The 25,124-nt window shown below is 35.7% G+C and overlaps 1 protein-coding gene and 1 long non-coding RNA gene across 2 annotated transcripts in view; one reads left to right on the forward strand and one right to left on the reverse strand.

Annotated features, from left to right (window-relative positions):
* Positions 1-1,821: 1,821 nt before the first annotated feature.
* Positions 1,822-25,124, reverse strand: part of LOC137393983 (uncharacterized) — a 25,798-nt gene continuing 2,495 nt past the window's right edge. The window contains exons 3-7 of the mRNA XM_068080699.1: positions 24,788-25,124; positions 11,470-11,517; positions 10,695-10,807; positions 3,114-3,221; positions 1,822-1,950 (exon numbers count right to left, since the gene is read on the reverse strand). The exon at positions 24,788-25,124 is cut by the window's right edge and continues 29 nt beyond it. Of these exons, the coding sequence (XP_067936800.1) occupies positions 1,822-1,950; positions 3,114-3,221; positions 10,695-10,807; positions 11,470-11,517; positions 24,788-25,124 (735 nt within the window). The remainder of the gene's footprint in view (positions 1,951-3,113; positions 3,222-10,694; positions 10,808-11,469; positions 11,518-24,787) is intronic.
* LOC137394923 (uncharacterized) lies at positions 21,479-23,847 on the forward strand. Its single transcript, XR_010978410.1, has 3 exons — positions 21,479-21,563; positions 22,632-22,719; positions 23,436-23,847. It is a non-coding gene; the product is annotated as an uncharacterized lncRNA (long non-coding RNA).

Here is a 25,124-nt window from a genome sequence, read left to right on the forward strand (position 1 = left end):
ATAATCTAGAATGAGTTGAATAATATTGTTATATAAATTACCTGTAGTGGTTTGCCAGTTAGCTGTAAAATATTCCAGCCTTTTTAATTGACTTTGTTTGTTGGCTGTGCCGTCACCCTGCTGCTGGTCTATTCATGCATTTGAACAGAGAGTTCTAATAAACCTGTTCCAGGACAGATGTGGTAATTGTATAGCACCTTCAAACTCCTACTGCTTATGTGTTGTCACTGCCAAGGCAGGGTGTTTATCATATAGCTTTACCTAGATGTTTAGCAACTGCCTTCTTTTTGGTTCATTCTAACAAATCTCCTCAGACTGCGAAGTTGTGTAACTTATTAATGTTATTTAGTAGTATCATAGCTTAACAACTTTGCATTACTACCAACTCTCTCGTAGAAAAGGTGAAAGAGGTATGTTACTTACCGACTGTTATATTTTATATAGCTTGCTTGTATATCTAACTTGATTTCTGTTAAAGTACAGTATTTTAAATTTTGAATAGCAGTGTTATGCCTTTACTGCTTAAAATTCTACTGTTTACAATTTAAATAATTTGAAAAAATTGTTTTTAAAGTTTTAAAATTCACTGCTAAAATTTCCTACACATTATTTGTATAAAATTCTGTTTTGTCAATTATTAAACACTTATTTATTTGCAAGTCTAGCCTTGTATTACTTCCATGCAGCCTTACAGTGTTTATGAGGCTCGAAAGCCTGCAGGAATAAATAAACTTATATATAAAATCATTAAATGCACCTGTATGAGACTTCAAAGGTCAAGGACATTAGATAAGCAACTTGTTGATTGGTTAGTGGCTATGAAAGACGTGGAAGTAAGTCTGTTCTTCTAAATACTTGAAGAGTTTTTTTATTTTTAGTAGCTAATATTATGTACTGACTGTATGTTGGTCATTAGTCAATTAGTAATGGTAAGTTACTATTACTAATTAATATCAAACATTTCAATCGGGATCTCATTGCTGACAGAATTAACTACTTCAGACACAAACATGCTGTCAACAAATGGCAGCATCCTAAACCTAGAGTCAATACATATCTTGGTCTGTAACGCTCTTTGTGTAGTCACCCGTACTATATTGTAACTATGTTTGCAATATATACAAAACGTTGTCAAGGTTACTAGATAAGACAACGCCATTCTAATAGTTTTATATGTCCTTACATACCTGTGTGATGAGTAGACCATTGCACCATTAGTAGTATGTCAAAGAGCTTAATATCTGTAAAGTCCACAGCATCGAGTCTAGTTATTGAAACAAAGACAAATCTCAACTAAAACCTTAATAAATAATTAATTAATTCAAGAAATAATTATTAAATTAATCAAAAAGTTAATTAAATAATTGATCCTTATTTAATAAATTAATTTATTTATTCTATAAACTAATTAAACAATTAATTAATAAATTAACTAATAATTTAATAGCTAAATAATTAACAAGTTTTCAACAAAAAAAGGCTGAGCGAGTGCTTTTCTGTTCTAGGTGTTTCCATTTTACTATTTTGTGTTACTAATTGATCAAATAATAACTATAGGGTATTTTCATAGTAGTGGCTATCAAAAACTGGCTCGTACACTCGTATCTCAAGGAAAAAACTCACTAGAAAGTCAGCTCATATCTCAAGTTTCTCCCAAGTTGGGACATTCGTTTGTAGAGACGTGACCATATACTTAGTGATTTCTATCACAAATCCGGTGGAAAAGATCAAAAAAGCAAGAGTACAGAAAAGATGACAGCTGTCAACTTGTATTGACTTGGCTTTAGTTCTGATAAACAGCACCATCCTCGCTCACAGTTCCTATGACATTGCTAGACAGGTACCTGAACATTGGCTATGAGTGAATCCAGTTTCCTCTGGCTGATCAGCCAGTAACTGTGTTTCTTTTTCAGCATCTGAGTTCTTTTTGGAGTTATCCTTAGCAGTTTCCTACCAAATAGCACAATCATAGCCTTAAAGCTCCAGTTTGGTGTTTTATCTGATTTTCACATAGTTATAAGCAAAACAACTGAAGAGATTAATCCTAGAAAATAATGAATCTGCAAGGAACATAGTCTAATCCCTTCTATTTGTTTTAAAGTGACAGTACAAAGGAAATCTATAGGCACTGTATGTTGTAGGAAAGTGCACTTATATGAGATATCAATGTGACTTTTTAGTTTCTCAATGAATTAAAATATGTTTGTAAGGTTCTATTCACTACATGACTATGTAACATGTTATTATTTTAAACTAGAGTGTGGTTCAGCAAATTGAGTTTATTTACAACTCATGTAAGTTTATCTGCGAGTTCCACAAATGCCACAGTATAGATTACAATCAACGTAGGCTCCCTGTTCACCTGCTTACTTCATATCATGGCTGACATATCCTAACACAATGAAGCTATTAACAACATGAGTAACATCAGCAGAGGTTGCTTGCAAAGCTAACTATTTAGTGTAAAAACAAAGCAAATAATAGTAATCAATGATTTGCATAATTAATAAAAGTTGTCAAAAGAGTAACTGGATAAATAATAATAAAGTTGAGCATAGCAACTGAAACAAGGGAAATGCCTACATGAAGTTTTTTCTTTGTGTTGTTTTGAAATGCTGCTGGCGTCTCCAACAAGTTCTATTAGAGAATGTTTGTTTAGCAATTATTTATGTAAGTAGCGTAATACAATAGTGAATAGTCGTTGCTACAATTTCACACTGTTATAAATACTGGGCTCATGTAAAGTAAATACATCAGTGACTATATTGTTAAGTTTCGAATGGCATGAAAGCGATTGAATCATCACAAAAACAAACAAATTGATTTTTAGAAATACGATAACAAATAACCTGGTTACAAGTGAGCGGATGCCGGTCATGTGTAGTGCTGATCATAACAACCACGTTGCTAAACAGTGGAATGACTTTCGTGTGCACAGCCGTACGCTAGACACAATAGCTGATTTTTTATTCCTCAAATAGATAAAACCTTTTTCACTCAAATTGAGCTTTGAGATGCTCTCAAGGAAGTGAGCCATAGTCATTCATGCAGTAAAGTACAGCGTGTAAAACTGAGTACAGCTTGATTCTCCTAAATATCATGTAAAAACATACCCGAGGAGTCTGTTGTGAAGCAGATCGGATGATCACTTGCTCTTCAATAGACAGCTGTCTGTGCATACTCGGTCTGCTGCCTTCTGACCGTTCTAACTCCATGCAATGCTAGAATACAGATATTCAGCTCAGTGACTGTGTCAGAATGATAAGAGGTGCAGAGCATCTAGTTTTATAAAAAGTTTGCTCTCCTTTTGGGTTGAAGTTAGATACAAATAATTCATTGAAGCAATAATAATATAATTTATAATTAAATGCAACTGCTAAATAGTCAGTAAGCCACCTCCAATTATTGTTCAGTTCCGCTCCAGTTGCATGGATATACAAGTGTGGGTTGTGGATTATAGAATTGAAGGTGCTGAACAACATGGCAGGTAGTAACTCACTGCAAACCAGCTCATTCACTCAGAATTAATGATTTTTTGAGAACCAAACTTGAGGAGTTGCCCTCTCTTGCCAAACGGATTTCAGCCATTTCATTGGTCCAAAGCGCAAGGTCGTTTAAGGGTGAATACAGTGTGTAAAGCTCTAGCATTTATTTATATTCAGAAATTGAGTTCCAATCGACATGTTTTTGATTTCTGAGTAAGATAATCAGCATTATGATTTGTTGCTGCCACTTTCAAAGCACTAGCCAAAGAAATCCATCCAAACAACTGAGTCAGCATTGCTAAGATAAGTTGCTGAAGTATGCCAAAGACTGGGTAGTTACTAATAAAGATCCAGAAAGAACTTTGTGCAAGGAATATATACATTCTTATTCTTATGATGATGTTGTTGATAAGTCCACTGGTAGCAAAGCTGAGCTGCCTCTCATTCACCAAACCTGCTATGCAAGGATAACCATCTTAGCAAAGCTCACATCAGCACAACAGTCAAATGTAAGTAAGCTTATAATTCTGAACCTACCTGCAGTACTTAATGATGCTTTAAAAATTTTAAATTACATTTATTAAATTTAAATTACAAACTTTGATCTAGGCTTTCACTGCCGTCTAAACAACTCTGAATGATGAATGAAATGTATGAATGACTGAATCTAGTTAAATTTTATTGGTACAAGTTTCTTTCAAGATGTAACTCATGAGAATGAAGATCCTGAGCCAACTACTAAACAACTGCACTCGTCATCCTCAATAAGAGCTGAAACTACGCAACCCAAACTATGTGTTATTTGTGAAAACATGAGCGGTGGACTAAAAAAACTGGTAAGCGCATCAGAGATGGTCTACTAAGAGCAGAGACCAAAGAAGCTGGTAAGTTAGGTAACCTTGGCATTATGTTTATCACAAACTCTAGCATAGAAACTAATTAATCTAGCATTTGTGATGATTTGTTAAATTGTTATGTTTGTTTTTACAAGGTAAATTAAAACAAGCTGCTGAGCTATAAGAGCTGATCATAGCCTCTTAGTACATTTTCTCTCTGCTGACGCCGTCGCTCAGCAGATGTGTTACCACAGACAGTGTTACTAGTAGTAACACTGTCTGTGGTAACACATGTAACACATTGGTAGTAACTTACTACCAATACCCAAAGCTGAAATCATAGCAATCATTGTATAACTCCCACACACAAGACACAGGCGCATCATCCAGGTTGGTGTAATCACTGTACATTGTTATTTGTGTGAATATGAACATTATTGCTGGATGTTCTGTACATAACTGCTCCCATCGTCCAATATCAACCAAAACCAGAGTACAAACTAATATGACATGTCCAACATATACTTAGATTTCGGCAAGGCACCAAATGAAATATGAAAAGTGTGTAAATTGTGATTTACATCAATACTTAATATGTAGAATTTAAATTATTTATAACATGCCATAGTTCAGCTATACTCTGTTTCTTGTCAGTGAATCTTTACTCAATCAGGTTAAAACCTAATATACGGTATGTAATACTGCACAATATATAGATTGTGTGAAGTGTGGCTATTTCTTTTGCAAAACAGAATGCATAATCTAGCACCTAATACACTTTCATCCTGTCTTTGTTTGTGAAGTTGGAAAACTTCTTAACATGGCCTATGCTGGACTGGTGTCCTTCTAAACAATAAAAAAACTGATAATTGTTTTCTTGGTGAGGAAGCACCTTCTTATGAATTACAGTACGTGCTATCTGAACATAATGGTACATGGGCTTCTATTGCGACAAACAGTACCATATGCATTTGTAATAATGTTTTACTTATTTCTTTTAGTAACCTGGAGTCACGACTCAGCCCTACCTTCTGCCGAGAAGTGATCACTTATCGATTAGTCACCATGAATCAGATCTTATCAATGACTCAGTTAAGAGGGCTCCATAATAAGTATGATGGTGCCCTTGATATCGAGAAGTATGCATGATCAATACATAGCACCAGTAATGGATTGCTCATTAGTTTTTGAAAACTTTATGAATGCAATTTCTCATTGCAAAATAGATTCATGGGCAACTTGTCTTTTGCTAACTGAAAGCTAACACAAATACTCTGGAAATTTAAAGAGGTTGGTAGCACATGTTTCTAATTCATTATACCACTGAGTAAATATTTTGCAAGAAAGCTTTAAACTTTAGTAAGATGGGGGTTTTTCTTTGCAGAAATGATCTTCTGAAAACCTATCTATGCCTCCACTATCCTGAGTTGCAGTTTGATAAGCCTCCACAGCGCAATCAAAGTGAACTGGTGTACCATAGACATGCATCATATTCTCAACTGACTACCATCATACATGACAACTCCTTGCTAAGCTGAGAAAATCATGATGACACTGGAGAAATCCAAGAGGACGACGACTTTGATGGCTAATTTCAGTTCTGGTGTATTTGAATTCATTATTTTTTTCATTTTTTCAACATAATCTAGTTTTAACTTTTCTATAGACCAGTGGATAATCAAACAAATCACCTACCAATGTTTTTTAACTTGTTTGATAATTCGCAAGGCATATGCCAGCAAAGGGGCATTTCTATCCACCCCTGTGATTTTTGTACAATCAAAATCTTTAGTTATACTTTCATGTAAAAGATATGAGTGTTCAGTCAATAAATTTATGAAAACTTAATACTCAGTTTGATTTTAAATAATTCCCATATGTAATGAAGGGGGTTTTTTCGTATTTTATACACCCCTGTTTTCCTGGCTACCGTGCCGGTTTGGAGCAAGTTACTACCTAGATATGAAAAATTCAGGTTTTTTTGACCCAGAAACCACTTAAATTGTGTATATCCATGTAACTGGAGCGGAACTCAACTTTTAGGCCACTTTTTAAATAGTGGCTTACTGACTAAAAGTAGTTTGATTTGATTGATAAATTAATTAAAAAATTAAATATATTACTAAATTAAACTATTTTAACGGCTGTATTTAATTGATAAAATATTTGCTGCAGGCATAGCACTGATTACTAAAAAACTGGCAGATCAAAGCTTAAGATAAGAACATGAACAATTTTTTCCATGAGCCGCATCAAGGATGTATTGTCAATTAATTGTCAATTTGGAGTTGTGCTACTATAATAAGTAGTTTTGTCTGAGAATTTAGGAAATGGTTCTATTTCTGCTGTAGCTCGTGTAGGTCAGAAGTTATTACTGTTTTGCTAAGAAGAAAAACACCAACTCATTAAAAACAGCAAACGAAGATGCCAATCGCCTTATTCGCAAACGTCATTTGTATCGGGTATAGCAACGCTATCAGGATCACTGCTGCACGTTTCAATGTAATTGATGCACAGAGTAAAAAACCCTGAAGATCTCAATAGTTCACTAGTCAGCAGAAACAACAGTTAAAAAAATAGTAGCTCAGCTCCTGACCTATGACCTCTTGACCTCAGCTCCATCTATGGAAGAAAGGAAACTTGAAAATTTTGGATCATAAAGAGAACCTTTGTAGGAATTTTTACAGAATCTGCTATTATTTTTGTATCCTCAAGTTGTAGCCTATATATGCCTTTGAAGCACTTTGATCTCTTATTTCAACTTTTTGACATCTCACTCAGCGTGATGACCGAGGAGTAGAGTACATGCAAATGTCATTTATTAGTCGCCAAGCTTCTATAAAGCCATCTTCTTACTACTCTCTCTCTCTCTTCCTTTCCTCAGTGTGACCACAAGCTATTACAAACCACTCTAAGTTTATAACAATACTAATTACTGATGTAGGTGTACTATAAGTGTATAATCACCTTGTGAACAGTATGCCAATGTGCAGGTTCAGCCTTGAATTTTCTATCCATGAGCTTTTTAAAGCCATCAAGGGTTTGTTGATAAACTCTTTGGCATCAGTCTTGGCTGATCTTTCTCATTAGCCTAGTTATATCATTCTGTTTGTCAGCAGAGTGAGCTGACTGTTGTGCCATCGCTGCCAAGTATATGTTACGGAATAATGTTTTTACTTCTACAATTGATTTACTTTTTGTCAGATGAGAACAACGGGCTTATAAGGCTGCTTTACAGCTAGAACTTTGTGGTATGGCGATTAATCACCTTGTTACCAGGTTAGCTATAAGCTATTTTTAAGGCAAGACAATTTGAAAATCACCACCATTTAAAAATGCCACCAATCATATAAACAATATAATTGTGTAATGCCGATTTATCTCACACCTTACGGCTTTCAGAGTGACTGATACTGGAGCTAAATCTTCCTGCCTCATTTCATGGCCTTTCACATACAGAGGAATTCATGAAATAAATGTTTTGAACACAAAACAGTTTCTTTTTAAGTTAGAAGCTTATTTTTAAGTTAAAAACTCATTTCCACTGGCTTGGTTTCCTTCTATATCACTATTCTCTGCTGAGGCAGCTTGGTCTAAATAATGTATAAAACAAGTATGAAGGTTAATTAGATATTTTATAGACTTACATGTACTTACGTATACGCATTTACACATGTTTACAGCAATTTGGAGTTGAAACTATCCTCTTTGCATGTCTGTCCTTCTTTCCATTACTAGGAGAGGTTACTGTGGGAAAAAAGACAGACTGGGAAACTAAACATTAATACAGAGCTTAGTTTGAAGGAAGAGCTAGTGAAAAACCAAACATGTTTTTTTGCAGGTTCAGCCAGCACCTAAATACCAGAACACGGCTACAATTTCATCAACAGACTTTATATACATACATTTCTATACAGTATCTATATATAGAAATCTCAGTGTTTGTCTGCCGTTTTTTTGTCGTCTGTCGTTAGTGTGTTCAGTTATAGTGATCAAAATCTAGGAATATAAAATCCACATTACACTAGATTTGCACTCAGAGGCTCCAGGCCTGACAGACAGGCATGCTAAACCACTATGTTACATTATCCTTGCCAACTATGGAAAATGTGTGCACATACTTATGTAGTGCTTGCAAAAATACTATTGGCCTGCTTAACATTGCAGGTAACATCTTTACATGAAACATCAAGCTTGCTTTACGGCTCTTATTATACTGAAGATTTTGAATAGCTCAAGTTACTAGCTTAAGTTACTCAAAGTCAGTGGGTAATTATCTTTATTACCCGTGCAACGCCGAGCATTACGCTATCATATTATATATACATTATATATGTATATATATATATATTATATACATATATATTATATATATCCTATATATATGTATATATATATATATACATATATATAGGATATATATGTATGTATATATATATATACAGGACAGATAGCGCAGTTGGTAAGGTATCAGGACAGTGATCATTAGGTCCTAGGTTCAAATCCCAACAACTGCACCTTTCTGGTAGTCCTTAGACAAGACCATTGCTTGTATAATGTCTACAACCTCTATGATGAGTGCAATAACCAAAGCCATGCTGGCTCGGACGTCGCCCGGTCAAACAAGGTTCGCGCTGCCTGTAGCTGAACCAGGACAAGGCAGTGGAAAATGGTACGACAATCAATCAAAATAGATTGAGTGCAGTTTACCTTCTCATGCAGAACAAGTTGGCCTGTGGTAATAGACAATAAGAATAATATTGTCGGAAAATGGGCTACTGGTTCAAAACGGATGAGATGGACTCGGACTGATAACACTGACCTCATTCAGTGCTACTTTATGAGTGAACCTCAAAAGTGGGGCTATATGGGAAGGATGCGTCAACTGTGGATAAACATGCGCCCTGAATTGCCACTAACCGCTAAGCAACTTGTAGCTCAAAGAAGTAACATAATCAAGCGGCACCTCATATCAGAACTTGAGGTAGATGAAATTAGTGAACAGTTCACCCAAGGAACCTCAACCAATGAGGAGTGCATATCAACACACACAGTCACACATACACGATCTTGTGTTGACTCACAAGTTGAAGAAGACATGCTACAAAAATAAGATCAAGGACTTGCGCAAGAAAGTTAGTAGGCTCAGTGAAAGATCTAACCACAGTTTGGAGCGTCCAAAAAGGGAAGCCACAATAGAAGCTCTAGAATCTGCCAAACAGCAGCTAGTAGCACTCTCGGCACGACTAAAGCGGTACACCAAAGAGCGGGATAACAAGAGAATGAACAAACTGTTCATCAATAATCCATCCAAAGTGTATTCTCAGTTCAAAGGTGAACTGCGGAGGCCAATGTCAGATCCTCCCCGATCCAGCACTTCAAAGTTCTGGAAGGACATCTGGGAGAAAGAGACTACATATAAAGACTGAGGAAGCCATCAAAGAAACAGATATAGCAACTCGTAAACTGCTGATCATGCATGGAGCACTCCACCCAAAATCTGATACTACTAGATTGTATCTCAATAGGAAAGATGGCGGTAGGGACTCAAAAGTGTACAGCAGACAGTGAAGGATGAAGAGCAAAGCATCAAAGCCTATGCAGCCTCTATGGCCACTTCAGATAAGTTGCTAGCTGAATTTCAATCTGCTGCTCTTACAATGGACCTTCTCCCTGATGATGAGAAAATTGACTGGCACACGAAACCTCTTCATGGTGCTTACCACCGACAAATATCTAAGGTTGGGGATCTTCACCAGACATATATGTGGCTGAACAAAGGAAATCTAACGGCCAATACAGAGTCGCTACTCATGGCAGCCCAGGAGCAAGTGCTCCCAACAAGGCAACCCCAAACAAAAATCTATCGCACTAGAGACGATCCTAGATGCAGAATGTGCAAAGATGCACCTGAGACCATCCAACACATCATCAGTGGATGCAAGCAGCTAGCAGGAAATGCATACACTGAGCGGCATAATCATGTCGCAGGTGTTGTGTATAGAAGTCTATGTGACGAGTATGGTCTTAATAAACCACAACACTGGTGGGAAACTCCTGGTAAGGTCAATGAAAATGATCGCGCTAAGATCCTCTGGGACTTTTACATCCGGACTGACACGCATGTCCTGGCAAACCAACCAGATATAGTCGTGGTAGACAAGGAGAACAAGAGAGCTACTATAATAGATATAGCAGTACCCAATGACTACAATATAGACAGCAAAGAAAAAGAAAAGGTAGAGAAATATCTCCCTCTTGGAGAAGAGATTGAAAAATTCTGGGATGTAAGAACAACCGTAATCCCAGTAGTCATTGGGGCACTGGGCGCAATAACACCGGCGCATAAAATGTGGCTTGCCCAAATACCAACAGCATTCAACTTAGGTGAGTTGCAGAAAAGTGCGCTACTGGGAACAGCTAAGATCTTAAGGCAAGTGCTCAAACTCCCAGGTCTCTGGTAGGAGACCCGAGTCAGAGCAGAAACTACCACCCATACGGGTTAATCGAGGTGAAACAACAATTTATATATATATATATACATATATATATATATATATATCTGCGTGTGTGTGTGCGTGCGTGCGTGAGTGCGTGTGTGTGTGAAACTGTGATTCACACACAAACTGTGATTCATATACAAGTGTGTGTGAATCACAACTTGTATATCAGTTGACATATAAGTTTGTATATACTTCTATATCGATTGATATAAATTGCTGATTTATATTACATGTGCAAATATGCATATTATTCTTATTGTCTATTACCACAGGCCAACTTGTTCTGCATGAGAAGGTAAACTGCACTCAATCTATTTCGATTGATTGTCGTACCCAAGCGATGCTTTGCAAGTTGAGCTAGTCCAACCTGCAACTCGATTAATTTTTTTAAATATATTTTAGTCGGCCAAGAATAATAAATTTTTGAAATTTATCGCCATATAAAAATTTTGACAAACTCTGTGCAACTAATAATGGGTCAATGTACATTCAGCATAACTCTTGAATGATTGTTGAATGCTTGGGTGTAAATCTTTAGAATTTGGAAAAAGATTTGAATGAAACATAATGATCTTGTGTTCTGACCTCGTCTACTATATCACAAAATAAACAAATATGTAAATGTTGTAAAAATATAATAGTCACCATGATCTTTACTTGGAGACCAGAAACAGCGTAGGCATTTGCTCATTCCTACAAAAAAATGAGTACAACATGGAGCTATCTTTAAACTAGCTAATCCAAAATATAGTGTATAATATCTCCTTGTTAAACTATGATCAGTGGTTCTCCTTTTCCTAGCGCTCTTTTATCACTATGTAAATACTAATATCATACAAGGTTAATTTGAGTTGTTAACTCAACTGTATCTAAAATGAACACTTTGTTGAGGGCAATCTACTCTAAAGCTTAGGTAGTAATCTATTTTTGTAAAGCCTAGTTCATATATACGTTGCAATGCACCGGCGACAACACCCCAGGTTATTAGTGGTGAAATGGGAACCTACGCGCCGAGGACCGCCGGTAGTTGCCGGCGGCAAGGCAATAGTTCAGTTATTTTCAAATTTCACAAAAGGCCGCAAGCAATACCTTCCCAAAATGCACTGTACAGGGGAAGGTCGCCATTATAGAAACGACATGGCGAGCGAACCTTTTATTTGATTACGCGATTAAGTTTAGTGATGCAGCTTTATATGTGAACATATGCCACCGAGCCTAGCGTTGCAAGCGTTTTGCTGGGCAAGTTACCGCCGGAGTCTCGCAATCGATATGGGAACCAGGCTTTAGGTTTCAAGAACATCGTAAGGGACAATAATTGATTTGATTGGCAAGTTGCAGCTTTTGTAGCCTCCCTATTGGATGAAGCTAGATCAATGATTTTGACCAATTGTTCAAGAAAAAGTAATGATGTTCAAGCTCGCTCAGAATATAGCTTGCAATATAGCTCAGAATATATCATTGGCTGAGTTAGCAAGTCAGGACAAATTTTGATATGGTGTGACCAGGTGTGATATGGTGTGATATGGTAAAAAATGTACGTCATTTACCATCATAAATGTAATTTATCCCACGACCAAACAAGAGCGAAGCGATTGATTGGGAGATTTATGATAAATGCACATGTGCACACAACTCCCGAAAGATTATCCGTTAACGGCCGTCACCAAACCCTTGTTACGAAATCCTATCAACAAATTTAACTATTTTTCAGTAAAATCGTTTAAGTATAATAATGATACAAAACGCATAAAAACCTATTTAAATATGTTACTAAGCCTTTGAAAGGTTACCGCAAATTCCTAAAATTAACCCATCTGATCGGATTATTCATAAATAGACAGATTAATTCTGCCAAAAATCGCTACAAAACGCTTGAACAGCTTGGTTTATTAATAGTTTCGACCGACCTACGAAAGACCAATAAAGCCGTGCGACAGATAGTAGAACTATTTAGCAGTGCGCAATTCAGCACGAGCAAAACGTGCTCATTTCACCAGTCTATGGCATTGTTTAATTGCCAAGAAGGTTTGTGTACTGTTTGAGACTGTTTGAGGCGTAGACCGATTTACAGGTACGAAAATGTGGTGCACAGTTTATCAGCCTACGTTTTTGTCCAATTACTGAAGGTTTTTCAAATTATCTAGAACATCAGCCAGATTTCTTTACATCTTATCTACAAGGTAGGGCGTTACTACAACGCCCTTTTATGACAAGAATATTTCTTTATTTCACTCCAGTTTGCATAAAACTTTCAGACGCGTGAATGCCAATGCTTGCTTTCTGTTACATATCGCTGTCAAAACCATTCTACATTCACAACACAGCCAACTTTCAAACTGTATATATTACACGGCAGCTTGCCATTTTACTTTTAATATTGCATTTCAATATAATAAGAGATTTAATAAACATATTTCATTATTGCTGTTGTTAGTTAAATTACGTACAGTAGGTTAGGTCTACAGCTTGAATTAATAGGCTATTTATTTTATTATTGTAATATAAGTTTGAGATAGTTAGTTATTTATTTTATTAATATTTATTTCTGTTACATATCGCTGTCAAAACCGTTCTACATTCAACACAACCAACTTTCAAACTGTATATTACAATGTATTTTACTTTTAATATTGGATTTCAGAGATATAATAAACATATTTCATTATTGCTGTTGTTATTTAAATTACGTACAGTAGTTTAGGTCTACAGCTTGAATTAATATTTATTTTATTGATGTAAAACATAAGTTTGAGATAGTAGTAAATTAGGTCTGATTTTTATACAACCTTTCGTTTTGCATAATTGACCTTTTGAATTTCATTTCAAAACTATTTGACAACTACCATGGACATACAACCTTTAAGAACATTACGTCGTCGCCGTGGCCGTCCACGTGTCTCTCAATTATTACGTAGGAGGAGAAATAGAAGGTCCTCACAGCAACCATCAACATCAAATGCTAATGTTCAACAACGCGCTACTCAAAATAATAACAACTCATCTGATTCAGAGAATTCTTTAGTAGATGCTGTAGGCGATGTGAATGATATGGACTTGGCAGCCCCTTTGTTTCCAGATGATGATCATGATTTTATGGACATCGTTGACTGTGAAAATATTGCACAAAACAATATTGCTCCTCCCAATGCTGCCCCCTCCATCACATTCATCCTTTTCAATCTTTAGATTGTCCTGATTTTCAAGAACTGCGTAAAAACTTTCTAGGCAGACTTGACAACAATATATCACAGCTCACATGTACTGGATGTAATGAGAAACATTTTGCTACATACAATGCTCAAATACAACTATGTCATACGTGCCAACAAGTTAGACCTGACGCTGTTATTAAATTCAGTGCAACCAACAATATGGACCCAGGTCCATCAGTTCGCGAGTTATGCTTAGAGCAAATCTTTGGGTTGAGAAGAGATTAGTCAATGGTTCAATTGGTACTGTCTTGCGTATCATATACTGTGCAAATCAAGGCCCACCTGCATTACCTGCTTTCGTTGTCTGCATATTTCCAGATTTCCCGAACACCCCAACAGTTTTCCAGTTATACCTATCAAGCGTACTTGGACTGCTGGCCATGCCACTCTTAGCCGTACAGGCATTCCTCTCCATCTAGCATGGGGTTTGACAATACACAAGAGTCAAGGTCTTACCATGGCTAAAGCTGTCATTGATATAGGCCACCACAAAATGACCGCTGGAATATCGTTTGTTGCTCTCTCTCTCGAGTTCAAAAAATCAATGACTTACTTGTTAACAACTTTGCTAGGGAGCGCATCACTCGATTAGCTATCAATGACCAAATCTTACAACGCAAAAGAGAGGAGACTAGACTGCCCGACCTTTAACACATACTGTATACTTATAACAGATATTGTAATATCGACAATTTACCAATTACTCGTATACCTGGTTTCAACCCAACTTTACCTCCAAAATAAACTGTTAGTTGCGCCTTTTTAGAGTCGTGCTCCCTCAAATTTATTTTATATCATCTCAAACAAGTCTCATTTACATTATACTCTGTCAATTCCTGCTGAGAACTACTTTTTCAACAACCAACAGTACCCTTTCTTTTTTCCATTATTACTTTGGTCGTGGGCTGTATGACAGTGGAATTTCTAGTCCCACGACCAAACGAGCGGAGCGAAGTGTGGGAGTTTTTATGATAAATGCATGTGCACACAACTTACGAAAATTATTCATCAACAATGAGACGAACCCTCGTCAAGAAATTTCATCAACAAATTTAAGCATCGTTTTGTAAAGTCGTTAAAGTATAATAACAAAACAAAACACATTTAAACCTATTTAAATATGTTACCAAGCCATTGAAGGGTTACCACAAATTCCTAAAACTAACCCATCTGATCGGATTATACACAAATAGAGATTAATTTGGACGAAAATCGCCACAAAATGCTTGAAAAGCTTGGTTTAATAAAAGTTAAGACCGGAAATTGAAACGCCGAGCGACAGATAATAGAACGATGAAGTCTTGCGCATTTCACAAAAAATAACGTGCACTTTTCACCAGTCTATAGCATTGTCGAATTGCCGAAGGTTTCGGCAATTAACATAGGAGTAAAGAAATCGTTTCATTTTTGCCGATTTCAATTTTTTCATTTTCATTTGCCGACACATTTGAATACTTTGGCATTCTAACTGATGTCCAACACAGTGTAAGTAAAGCAAATGAGGATGATATTTTTTTAACGTTTCTTGTGAGATTATTACAATAATTAATTATAAGTTTGGATGACTACAGAACAATGACTACGTAGTACAGATTTTCTAAAAATCTATATAAATATCACAACTTCGTGATATTGTTAGCTATGTCGTTTTGAAATGTAAACAAAATTGTGCATTGGTTTTATATTATTACTATATAAATAATATTGGTTATTCTAATAATATCAGTGCATTTTACTTCTAATATTGGCCAATATTGCATTTCTCTTTTTGCAGGAGGAGAGATATAAACATATAATCTTTTCCTCTCATTATTGCTATTTGTTGTATATAATAACACCCACACCCAGTACATTACAGCTACCATTGCAGTTATCCTATTTGACTGCTAATATTGCATTTCTCAACCATCAGTACCCTTTTTTTTCCAATATCACTTTGGTCGTGGGCTGTATGACAGTGGAATTTCTAGTATACTTATGTAGCTTATTCGTGTTTCTCATTCTGGTTTGTCAATTTTCAATCTTTTTTATCAACTATTGAAAACCTGTGTGCAGCCTTGTACTATCTCCATGTTGTAATAAGTGTTTTATCGTTTGTAGTTTTACGGTGAGAAATAAATAAATACATATATATTAGAGCTGTTCGATGTCTACCTGCGCTATGCATTCAATTTCAGAGTTGTTTCCTCCTGAAAACTGAATGAAACCGAATCTTCATTTGTTACCTCGGTTTGCTCATATGGGCATTATGAACCGCATCGAACCGAGATTTGTATATTTATTAATAAATAGTAAACTAATAATTAATATTTGCAAAAAATGTTCAAGTAATGGTGTCATTTTCAATTATATTAATATTAATTAACCAATACAATTTGAAAAATGTTATCCTCTTTAGAATTTAATGAATCAACATCAAATTAATTAATTTAAAAACAATTGAATAAATATAAATCAAAAAATTACAATATGCTCAGGACAAATACAATCAATGAAGATTAATACCATAATAAGATATTACAAATATGAGTCTCTTAACTACAAAAAATCACATGAGTTAATTTGGCAAGAGTCAAGACTGTTGCTACTATTTGGATGAAAAAAAACTCTAAACACATTTGCTGACCGATCAATGCTTTCACGAAACTTTGCTTAGGAAGCTGCTGCGTGGGCATGCGCAAACACTGAATCGAATCGTTATGTAAAATTCGGTTCAGACGCAGTTGTCTTCTCCTTCTGAATCGATCAACCGAGAGAGAACAACTATCGAAAAACCGAATGCATTCGAATCGTTATCCAGCACTAATATATATACAAGATAGCATGAGGGGAGAATATGGAGGTCCCTCTTATAGAAAGATAAATAATGAGAGGTCATAAGTTAATGACGGTAGAACAGAATACAATTCTCCCAACTGAGCAATGGATTTACCAAAATCCATAAACAGAGGCCATCATGCTTTTCACCATTATGACCATATCAGTGCTTGAAGGAGCACGTGGAAAAACAAAGGATTGACAGATAGTCTCATTAAAGTACGTAAAACTTACCTCTCACTCTCTCCTCTTTCTCTCTCTCTCTCTCTCTCTCTCTCTCTCTCTCTCTCTCTCTCCTCTCTCTCTCTCTCTCCCTCTCTCTCTCCCTCTCTCTCTCCCTCTCTCTACCTCTCTTCCCCTCTCTCCCCCTCTCTCCCCCTCTCTCCTTCTCTCCCCCCTCTCTCTCTCTCCCTCTCTCTCCGTCTCTCTCCCTTTCTCTCTCTCTCTCTCTCTCTCTCTCTCTCTCTCTCTCCTCCTCTCTCCCCCTCTCTCCCCCTCTCTCCCCCTCTCTCCCCCTCTCTCCCCCTCTCTCCCCCTCTCTCTCCTTCTCTCCCCCTCTCTCTTTCTCTCTCTTCCTCTCTCCCCCTCTCTCCCCCCTCTCCCCCTCTCCCCCTCTCTCTACCTCTCTCCCCCTCTCTACCCTCTTTTTAACACTTTCGTTCTATTTTGTTTCTTTCAAACACTTCGAACTTATATTCTTGAAAATAAGTTAAAATTAACAGACTTGCCCTAAATATAATTAGCCATGAGATTTGAGCAAAGCATAGGTATTTTGAGAAAGGACTACACACTAAACCTAACTAATATTACAAAGTTGGGCGGTGGAAATAATGGAATTTCCATTAGCCTAACTAACTACTAACTGCTAGCCCACTAACTGCTACACACCTAGCTCAGGAAAAACAAACCTATGTGAGAACCTCTGGGGATGGGATCTGAATGCTATTTTATATGAATGTACGATGTATTGCCCAGGTCAGTGAAAAACGCCATATTAGCCTACATGTATTTATATAATTATTTACGCCGACTTTTGCTGTTTATTATTTAATTCATTGTGTCAGATATCATACTATATCATATTAACTTTGACTATATCACATAAAATTTTATTATAATACATTACGCTAGCACCCTGGTGGTCTACTGCGCTGTGAGAGATTGTATATGTACAGTAGAAGGTTCATATCAGCTTATCATATATGATGCTCAATTAAAGAATCTGGAGTTCTGGAAGGTGATCGAATTACTCGGTGTTAGAGTGTCCATCTACCATGTTGAATGTCATGAGTTTCAATCTCAGGCCTTGGATATTTGGACAAACATAAATCTTATTTTAGTAAAGACTATATGAAACGTTGTACGATGTATATATTATAATATGCTATGGCATTAGGCTACTTTATATCGCTCTAAGTTCTATTATATTATTTCACACTGCATATTATCTGAATATGTAAACTTCTATATTGATAGAATATGATTAATGTAAAAGGATTATTAGATTTTTTATTCAAACTACATTTAATCTCTAAATTACATAAAATATCTAGTAGTGAATATTTCAGTTCCCTTTTTTGTGATTTTGCTAGACATTTGCTTGTTCCATGGCAATTTCGTGTTCCATGTTTGATTTGCAACAGAATTTACGTTACAGTTGTTGGATATCGAAAGGTTTACCATGTCTTAATCTGCTGTGTTGTAGGTTCAAAATATGTGGAAATGTGATAACAAGCTCTTAAAGCTCAAAAACGAGCAGTTAAAAAACCGGCCGTAGGTTCGAGACCCTTATTTTGATGACGTATTCAGTTTATTATTATTATTGTTTTTACATGTGATGTTATTATGTGAAACGGCTGGAAATAAAAGGCTCAATATAAAACGTCTCGTAGCACGAGTTTATGACAAACACTTTGGGTTTCACCAAAGAGTCCTTATTAAATATTGATACTCACTACTTTACAGTTTCGTTTCAGCCTAGTCTAATCATCTAGTCATAATCTGAACATGTAACGATTACCGTATTGTAACCCATATTTCCTGCCAAATGGCGCGAACGATTTCTGCAGCATTTTTTGACCATCACAGGTGACCAACAGGCTCCTCTTGTTTATCAGAGGATGATATGCACCATCTCTAGCTAAGATTAAAAAATTAAACTCATTTTTAAGCTAGGTTTTCAGATATCAGTGCTCAAAGTGACAGCATTACAATGATAATGAAATAGACGCGTAAGGACAACAGACATGGTTTTATTGAATAGTGTATATTTGAGAAAGTATTTCGACGAATGAGGTTACATGAAAGTGTAAGCAAAAGCACATCGTTTTCAACTAAATCACATTTGAGCCATTTTGAGAGGGATTCCAACCAACGGCCGATTTTGTGATGGCTGCTATTAACTGTTCATTTTTGAGATTTTAAGAGCTTGTAATCATAATTCCACATTTAAACCTACAACACAGTAGAGTAATACATGGTGAATCTCTTGATACCATATAACTGTAATGTAAATTTTGTTGCAAGTCAACCTTTAATAACAAATTACTGAACTGAACTTATTTACTAAACTGATTCCCTGATTACTAAAACTACAGCGAGCAAGGGCTTCCAACTCATTCACACTCTCTTTGAACACATATATTTTTTGTTTTGCTGTCATTTGAGCTTCCTTGACATCTAAGATGGTTGAGTGATAATTAAACGCAAGTTATTCTCCCTCATCCATTTAAAAACCATGGTTTATATGTTGTTGAAGAGTTCATTGAAGTCTGTGTTAATTCTCGACGCAATAACATGACTAGCCAACCATCATATGTCACTACTTCAGTCGCATCAAATTTTCAGACAACTTTTGAAGCGGCCGCTTCCGAGTCACTATCAGTAAGTTTCCATGATCACGTAGTTTTAAAATTAAAAATCTTTGACAAAAGAAGCTGATAGACCAAATTATTTGCGGGTAATGGAGTATAAAAATGGTTTCATTATAAAAAAGAATCTATGCTATAAAGTTATCCATTTTAAGCTTTAGTTGACCTTCAACTTACCATTAGTATACTCGTAGAGTCTCATTGCATATGGTTATTATTCTGGGAAAGAGTTCATTGTTCAAAAATGTTCGAATATTCAAACTCTAACAAAAACCGATAAGAAATATTTGAAGTTATGTTAACAATAGTTATAGAAAGCTATTGATGAAAACTTAGCTAATAAGCAAATATTAAACTGAGCACCATTTAATCAGCGGTAAACGGATGTCTTAGGAAACCGCTAGTAGTACTTGAGCTAGCTAATCGAAGATGTTTATTTGGTCATATGACTTGCAGTTTTTAAAAGACAGCATATAAAAAAGTAATGAACTTGAACTGCTAGAACTGCTTTTTATTCCATATGCCTGGTTTACACAAAGGTGAATCTCTAACAAAACCGAGGAGAAACATTAGTTTTGTTTGGATGGTCACACCCTATCAGAGTTTGTCCAACTCGCTCACTCAGCCAATGACAATGCAAGCTATATTCTGATTGAGCCTGAATGTAACAGCCTTCCTCGATTGATAGCAACCAAGTCTTTTATGGCTGCATTTGGCTATCTTGTATACATATTTATTTATTTCTCACCATAAAACTACAAACAATAAAACACTTATTGCAACATTAAGATAGTAAAAGGCTACACACAGGTTTTTAGTAGTTGATAAAAAAAGTGATTGATAATTGACAAAAACAGAATGAGAAACATGAGCAAGCTATATAAAATACATTTATAAATATCGTGATAAATAACGTAACTCTCTGACCCTTTCCAAAAAATAGTTGATAATTAAAGGCTGTTAAGATAAAATAGTGTAATAAAATTGCTAAGTTTCACAACCTTGTAGTAAGGGAATATTTGTGAGAATTAATCTAAGAAAATGACATTAAGCCAAACTATGTGAAAACACCCTGCTGTGGCAGTGACAACACATAAGCGGTGAAAGTTTGGTGCCACACAACTACCACATTCATCTGGAAACAGATTTGATGGGATACTATGGTTAAGCGTAGGAATGGACCATCAACACTGCGACTGCAAAGTCAATAAACCAGTTACCTAATTGAAAAGGAGACTGTAAAATCTTATAGCTAATTGGCAGACCATTACACTGAACATCATTACTTTTTTTTGAACAATCGGTCAATAGCATTGATCTAGCTTCATCCAATAGGAAGGCTACAAAAGCTATAACTGTCCAATCAAATCAATTATCTTCCCTAATGATCTTATTGAAACCTAAGATGACTTGATCACTACAAAACAGATAATCATTTTGGCTGAAATAATTTTGTTACAAGATTTCGGTATAGATTCCATTAGAGATGTCTCTTTGTGAGTTAAACCCTAAGCTTTGTTACATGTATTTCTTTATATTGTATATGCACGCAGTAGACCTGTGTGCTGGATTATGGGAAATTGTAAGGTTTATTGTCAAAAAAACTGTTTATTTTAGAGATACTTAAGTTAGCAGCTCAAACCAACCCTGCATGATATTAGTATTTACATAGTGATAAAAGAGCACTAGCAAAAGGAGAACCACTGATCATAGTTTAACAAAGAGATATGATAAACTATATTTTGGATTAGCTAGTTTGAAGATAGCTCCATGTTGTACTCATGTTTTGTAGGGATGAGCAGATGCCAGCGCTGTTTCTGGTCTCCAAGTAAAGATAACGGTAACTATTATATTTTCACAACACTTACATATTTTTTTATTTTGTGATGCAGTGTGCGGGGTCAGAACACAAAAGCATCATTTTTTTTAAAATAATAAAAATGATATGTATCTTTTTCAAAATTCTAAAGATTGATATCTAAGCATTCAACAATCATTCAAGAGTTCAGCTGAATGTACATTGACCCATAGTCGGACAGAGTTTGTCAAACTTTTTATGAGGCGATAAAGTTCAAAAATTGGTTATTCTCGGCCGACCAAGAATATTAAAAAAAATTAAGCGAAATGCAGCTTGAATTTGCAAAGCATCACTTCGTTGCAATAATCAATCAAAGCAGATTGAGTTCAGTTCTTCTTCTCATGCAAAACAAGTTAGCCTGCGGTAATTAACGTTAAAAATATTATGCATATCTGCACGCATGATATAAATTGGCAGCATATATCAATCAATATACAAGTATATAATTATTTTTATATCAGTTGATATACAAGTATATACATTATACTTGTATACCGAATGATATAAAAAATATTTATATATACACTAGGTAAACTTTTGTTGTTGCAAGGGTAATAAAAATAATCACCCACTGAGTTTGAGTAACTTAAGCTAGTAACTCAAGCTAGTAAAGATCTTTATTATAACAGTCATCATGAAACCAGTTTGATGTTTCGCATAATGTTGTTACCTATAATGTTAAGCTGGCCAATAGTATTTTTGCAAGCGCTACAAAAGTATGTGCACACTTCTTCCACAGTTGGAAAGGGCAATATAGCATCGTGGTTTAGCATGCCTGTCGGAGGACTTGGAGGTTCTGAGTACAAATCCAATGTGAAGTAGATTTTTTATTCTTAGATTTTAATCGCTATAATTAGATACACGAATGCCAGACACCATACGTTTGTCTTTTTTCACACAGTAACCTTTCCTAGTAATGTAAAGAAGGACAGACATGCAAAGAGGATAGTTTCAGCTCCAAATTGCTGTAAACATGTGTAAATGCGTATATGTAAGTACATGTAAGTCCATAAAACATCTAATTACATTTTTGTTTTCTACATTATTTAGACCATGATGACTCAGAGGAAAATAGCGATATAGAAGAAAACCAAGATAGTGAAAACAATAGAAGACGTTCTGGAAACTACTTTCTTTGGTATGCTTTTCATGTTTTGATGGCAGATAGTGACTAATAGTAAATACCAACTTTCTATTGCAATAATAACATAACAATGATAGTAAGCGCAAACTGCAGTTGTTTGTTTTTCAAGAATCCAAAATGAGATAGCCTAGTCTTAGATTGGCCTAATAACCGTGACCAACTTTTGTCGATTTTAATCTTGAAACATCCTGACAGTCAGATCACCTCAAACTTAAAAAAACCATCACAAAAGATAGAAAATACGGATACTTTCTAATAAAATCTACTAAAGTTTTGTGTAAGTTAATCTTTAATATGTAAACAGACATGTTTGAATTGCAATTAAACATTCGGACATGTCCAATTCCCATCCAAACTTGAAAAGGCATCTAGAGAAACTTGTTGGCATCTAGAGATGAAATTGTGCGCTCTCAAATTGAATCCTTGTACAGTTGAACTTTAGCGTGAACCCAACTCATAAAGTTTGTGATCATAATGGTAATGCACTATCTCCCTTGAATCTCTGCTGCTGTAAGATATCTGTCCATTAAACTTATTTCTGAAGATTTCCAGCCTCCATTAGCAAAACATAAAACTGACTGAACATGTGTTATACAACTATCAGAAGAAACAACTGATCCTAGCGTCAAATGAACGTTAGCTCAGAGCTTTAACTAGAGCCCATACTAGACTAGATAAGAATAATAGGCAACGATTTGCTTTAATTGTAGCTCGAACAACAGAATACAGGAACAACTACAGCAGTTTGACACATCTAAAAAAGCAGCGTTACTGTGACAGAGTGCAGTCAGTTTCCAACTAATCACATCGTCGAAGCTTTCAATCTTTCCGCCAATAAAGAAGATTACCAGTCTTCCCTCCCTCCTAACCTTTTCACTGAGAAACTTTTAGACTTTTTGCAACTTAGGAGGAATTGGCAGCCAGCATTTCATTAAAGAGAAGCTCTGACCGTTCACAACCTGTTGATTGCTGGGAGAATTCAAGACTTGTATGAATACTGATATAGTAATAGTGGTTGCATGTAACAGTGAGATGTCTGTGTTTTGTCATACAACTAGATTCTGTTGCTACTATTAATAACAGTACGCCTAAACAGAGCAAATATAGAAATGTCTTATTTTCTGGGTGGATGCTTTAATGTGAAGGCATAATGTAACTGCCAAATGTCTAAAATAATGATATATAATAAATTAATAATATTACTAGAAATTCCCCTGTCATACAGCCCGCGACTAAAGTGATATTGGAAAAAAGAAAGGGTACTGATGGTTGAGAAATGCAATATTAGCAGTCAAATGGCACTGCAGCGCAATAGGATAACTGCAACGGTAGCTGTAATGTACTGGGTGTGGGTGTTATTATATACAACAAACAGCAATAATGAGAGGAAAAGATTATATGTTTATATCTCTCCCCCTGCAATAGGAGAGATGCAATATTGGCCAATATTAGAAGTAAAATGCACTGATATTATTAGAATAACAATATTACTAATATAGTAATATTAGAAAACCAATACACAATTTTCTTTCCAATTCCAAACGTCATAGCTAACAATATCACGAAGTTGTGATATTTATATAGATTTTTATAAAATCTATTTAAAAAAGTGTTTGGTCATGACAAACAGCAATAATGAAAGAAAAAGATTATATGTTTATATCTCTCCCCCTGCAATAGGAGAAATGCAATATCAGAAGTAAAATGCACTGATATTATTAGAATAACCAATATTATTCCAAATAAATAAATGTCTAAAATAATGGTACATAATAATATTATTATCCAATAGTCAATATGCTAAGATGGTAAGGCAAAATCAACCAAGTACCAGATATCCATGTATGCTCTGGCTTTGGTAAAATACTTCAATGCAAATGTGCAATACAGCTAAATATGTACTGAACAATAAATCTGGCATTAGATCATAGATAACTCACAGTTATTAATAGATCTTCTTGTCAACAACCCTACCATGAGCATTTACGCTCATGGTATGGAGAATATGGGGAACAGGAATTGTTTGGAACAGACAAAGCAAGAAAGTGGGATAGCTACTTACGGTATTTGAATGTCGTTGGATGAAAGCCAGCAAAATTCAGAGCGATGCTAATGAATAGCAGAAGGACTAGTGGAACAATCCCTTGAATGTTTGCCTGAGCTCTAGAATATTCTATACAGTCATGGTTTTTCCCATTCTTTATCTTTGCAGGCGTCGAAGGTTGAATTGAGTGTGCTGATGTCTGACGGCTGTCTACATCAGTTATGAGCTGTGTAGTAGCCATTTGTGTACCGCCTGGTGCGGTGTATGGCTCGGAAGCGTCTGCTTCAAAATTTGTTTGAGAATTTGATGCCACTGGAGTAGTGATAGCTGATGGTTGCCTAGTCATGTTATCGTA

Source organism: Watersipora subatra, chromosome 4 (assembly GCF_963576615.1).
Source record: "Watersipora subatra chromosome 4, tzWatSuba1.1, whole genome shotgun sequence".
Classification (NCBI taxonomy): Eukaryota; Metazoa; Bryozoa; class Gymnolaemata; order Cheilostomatida; family Watersiporidae; genus Watersipora; species Watersipora subatra.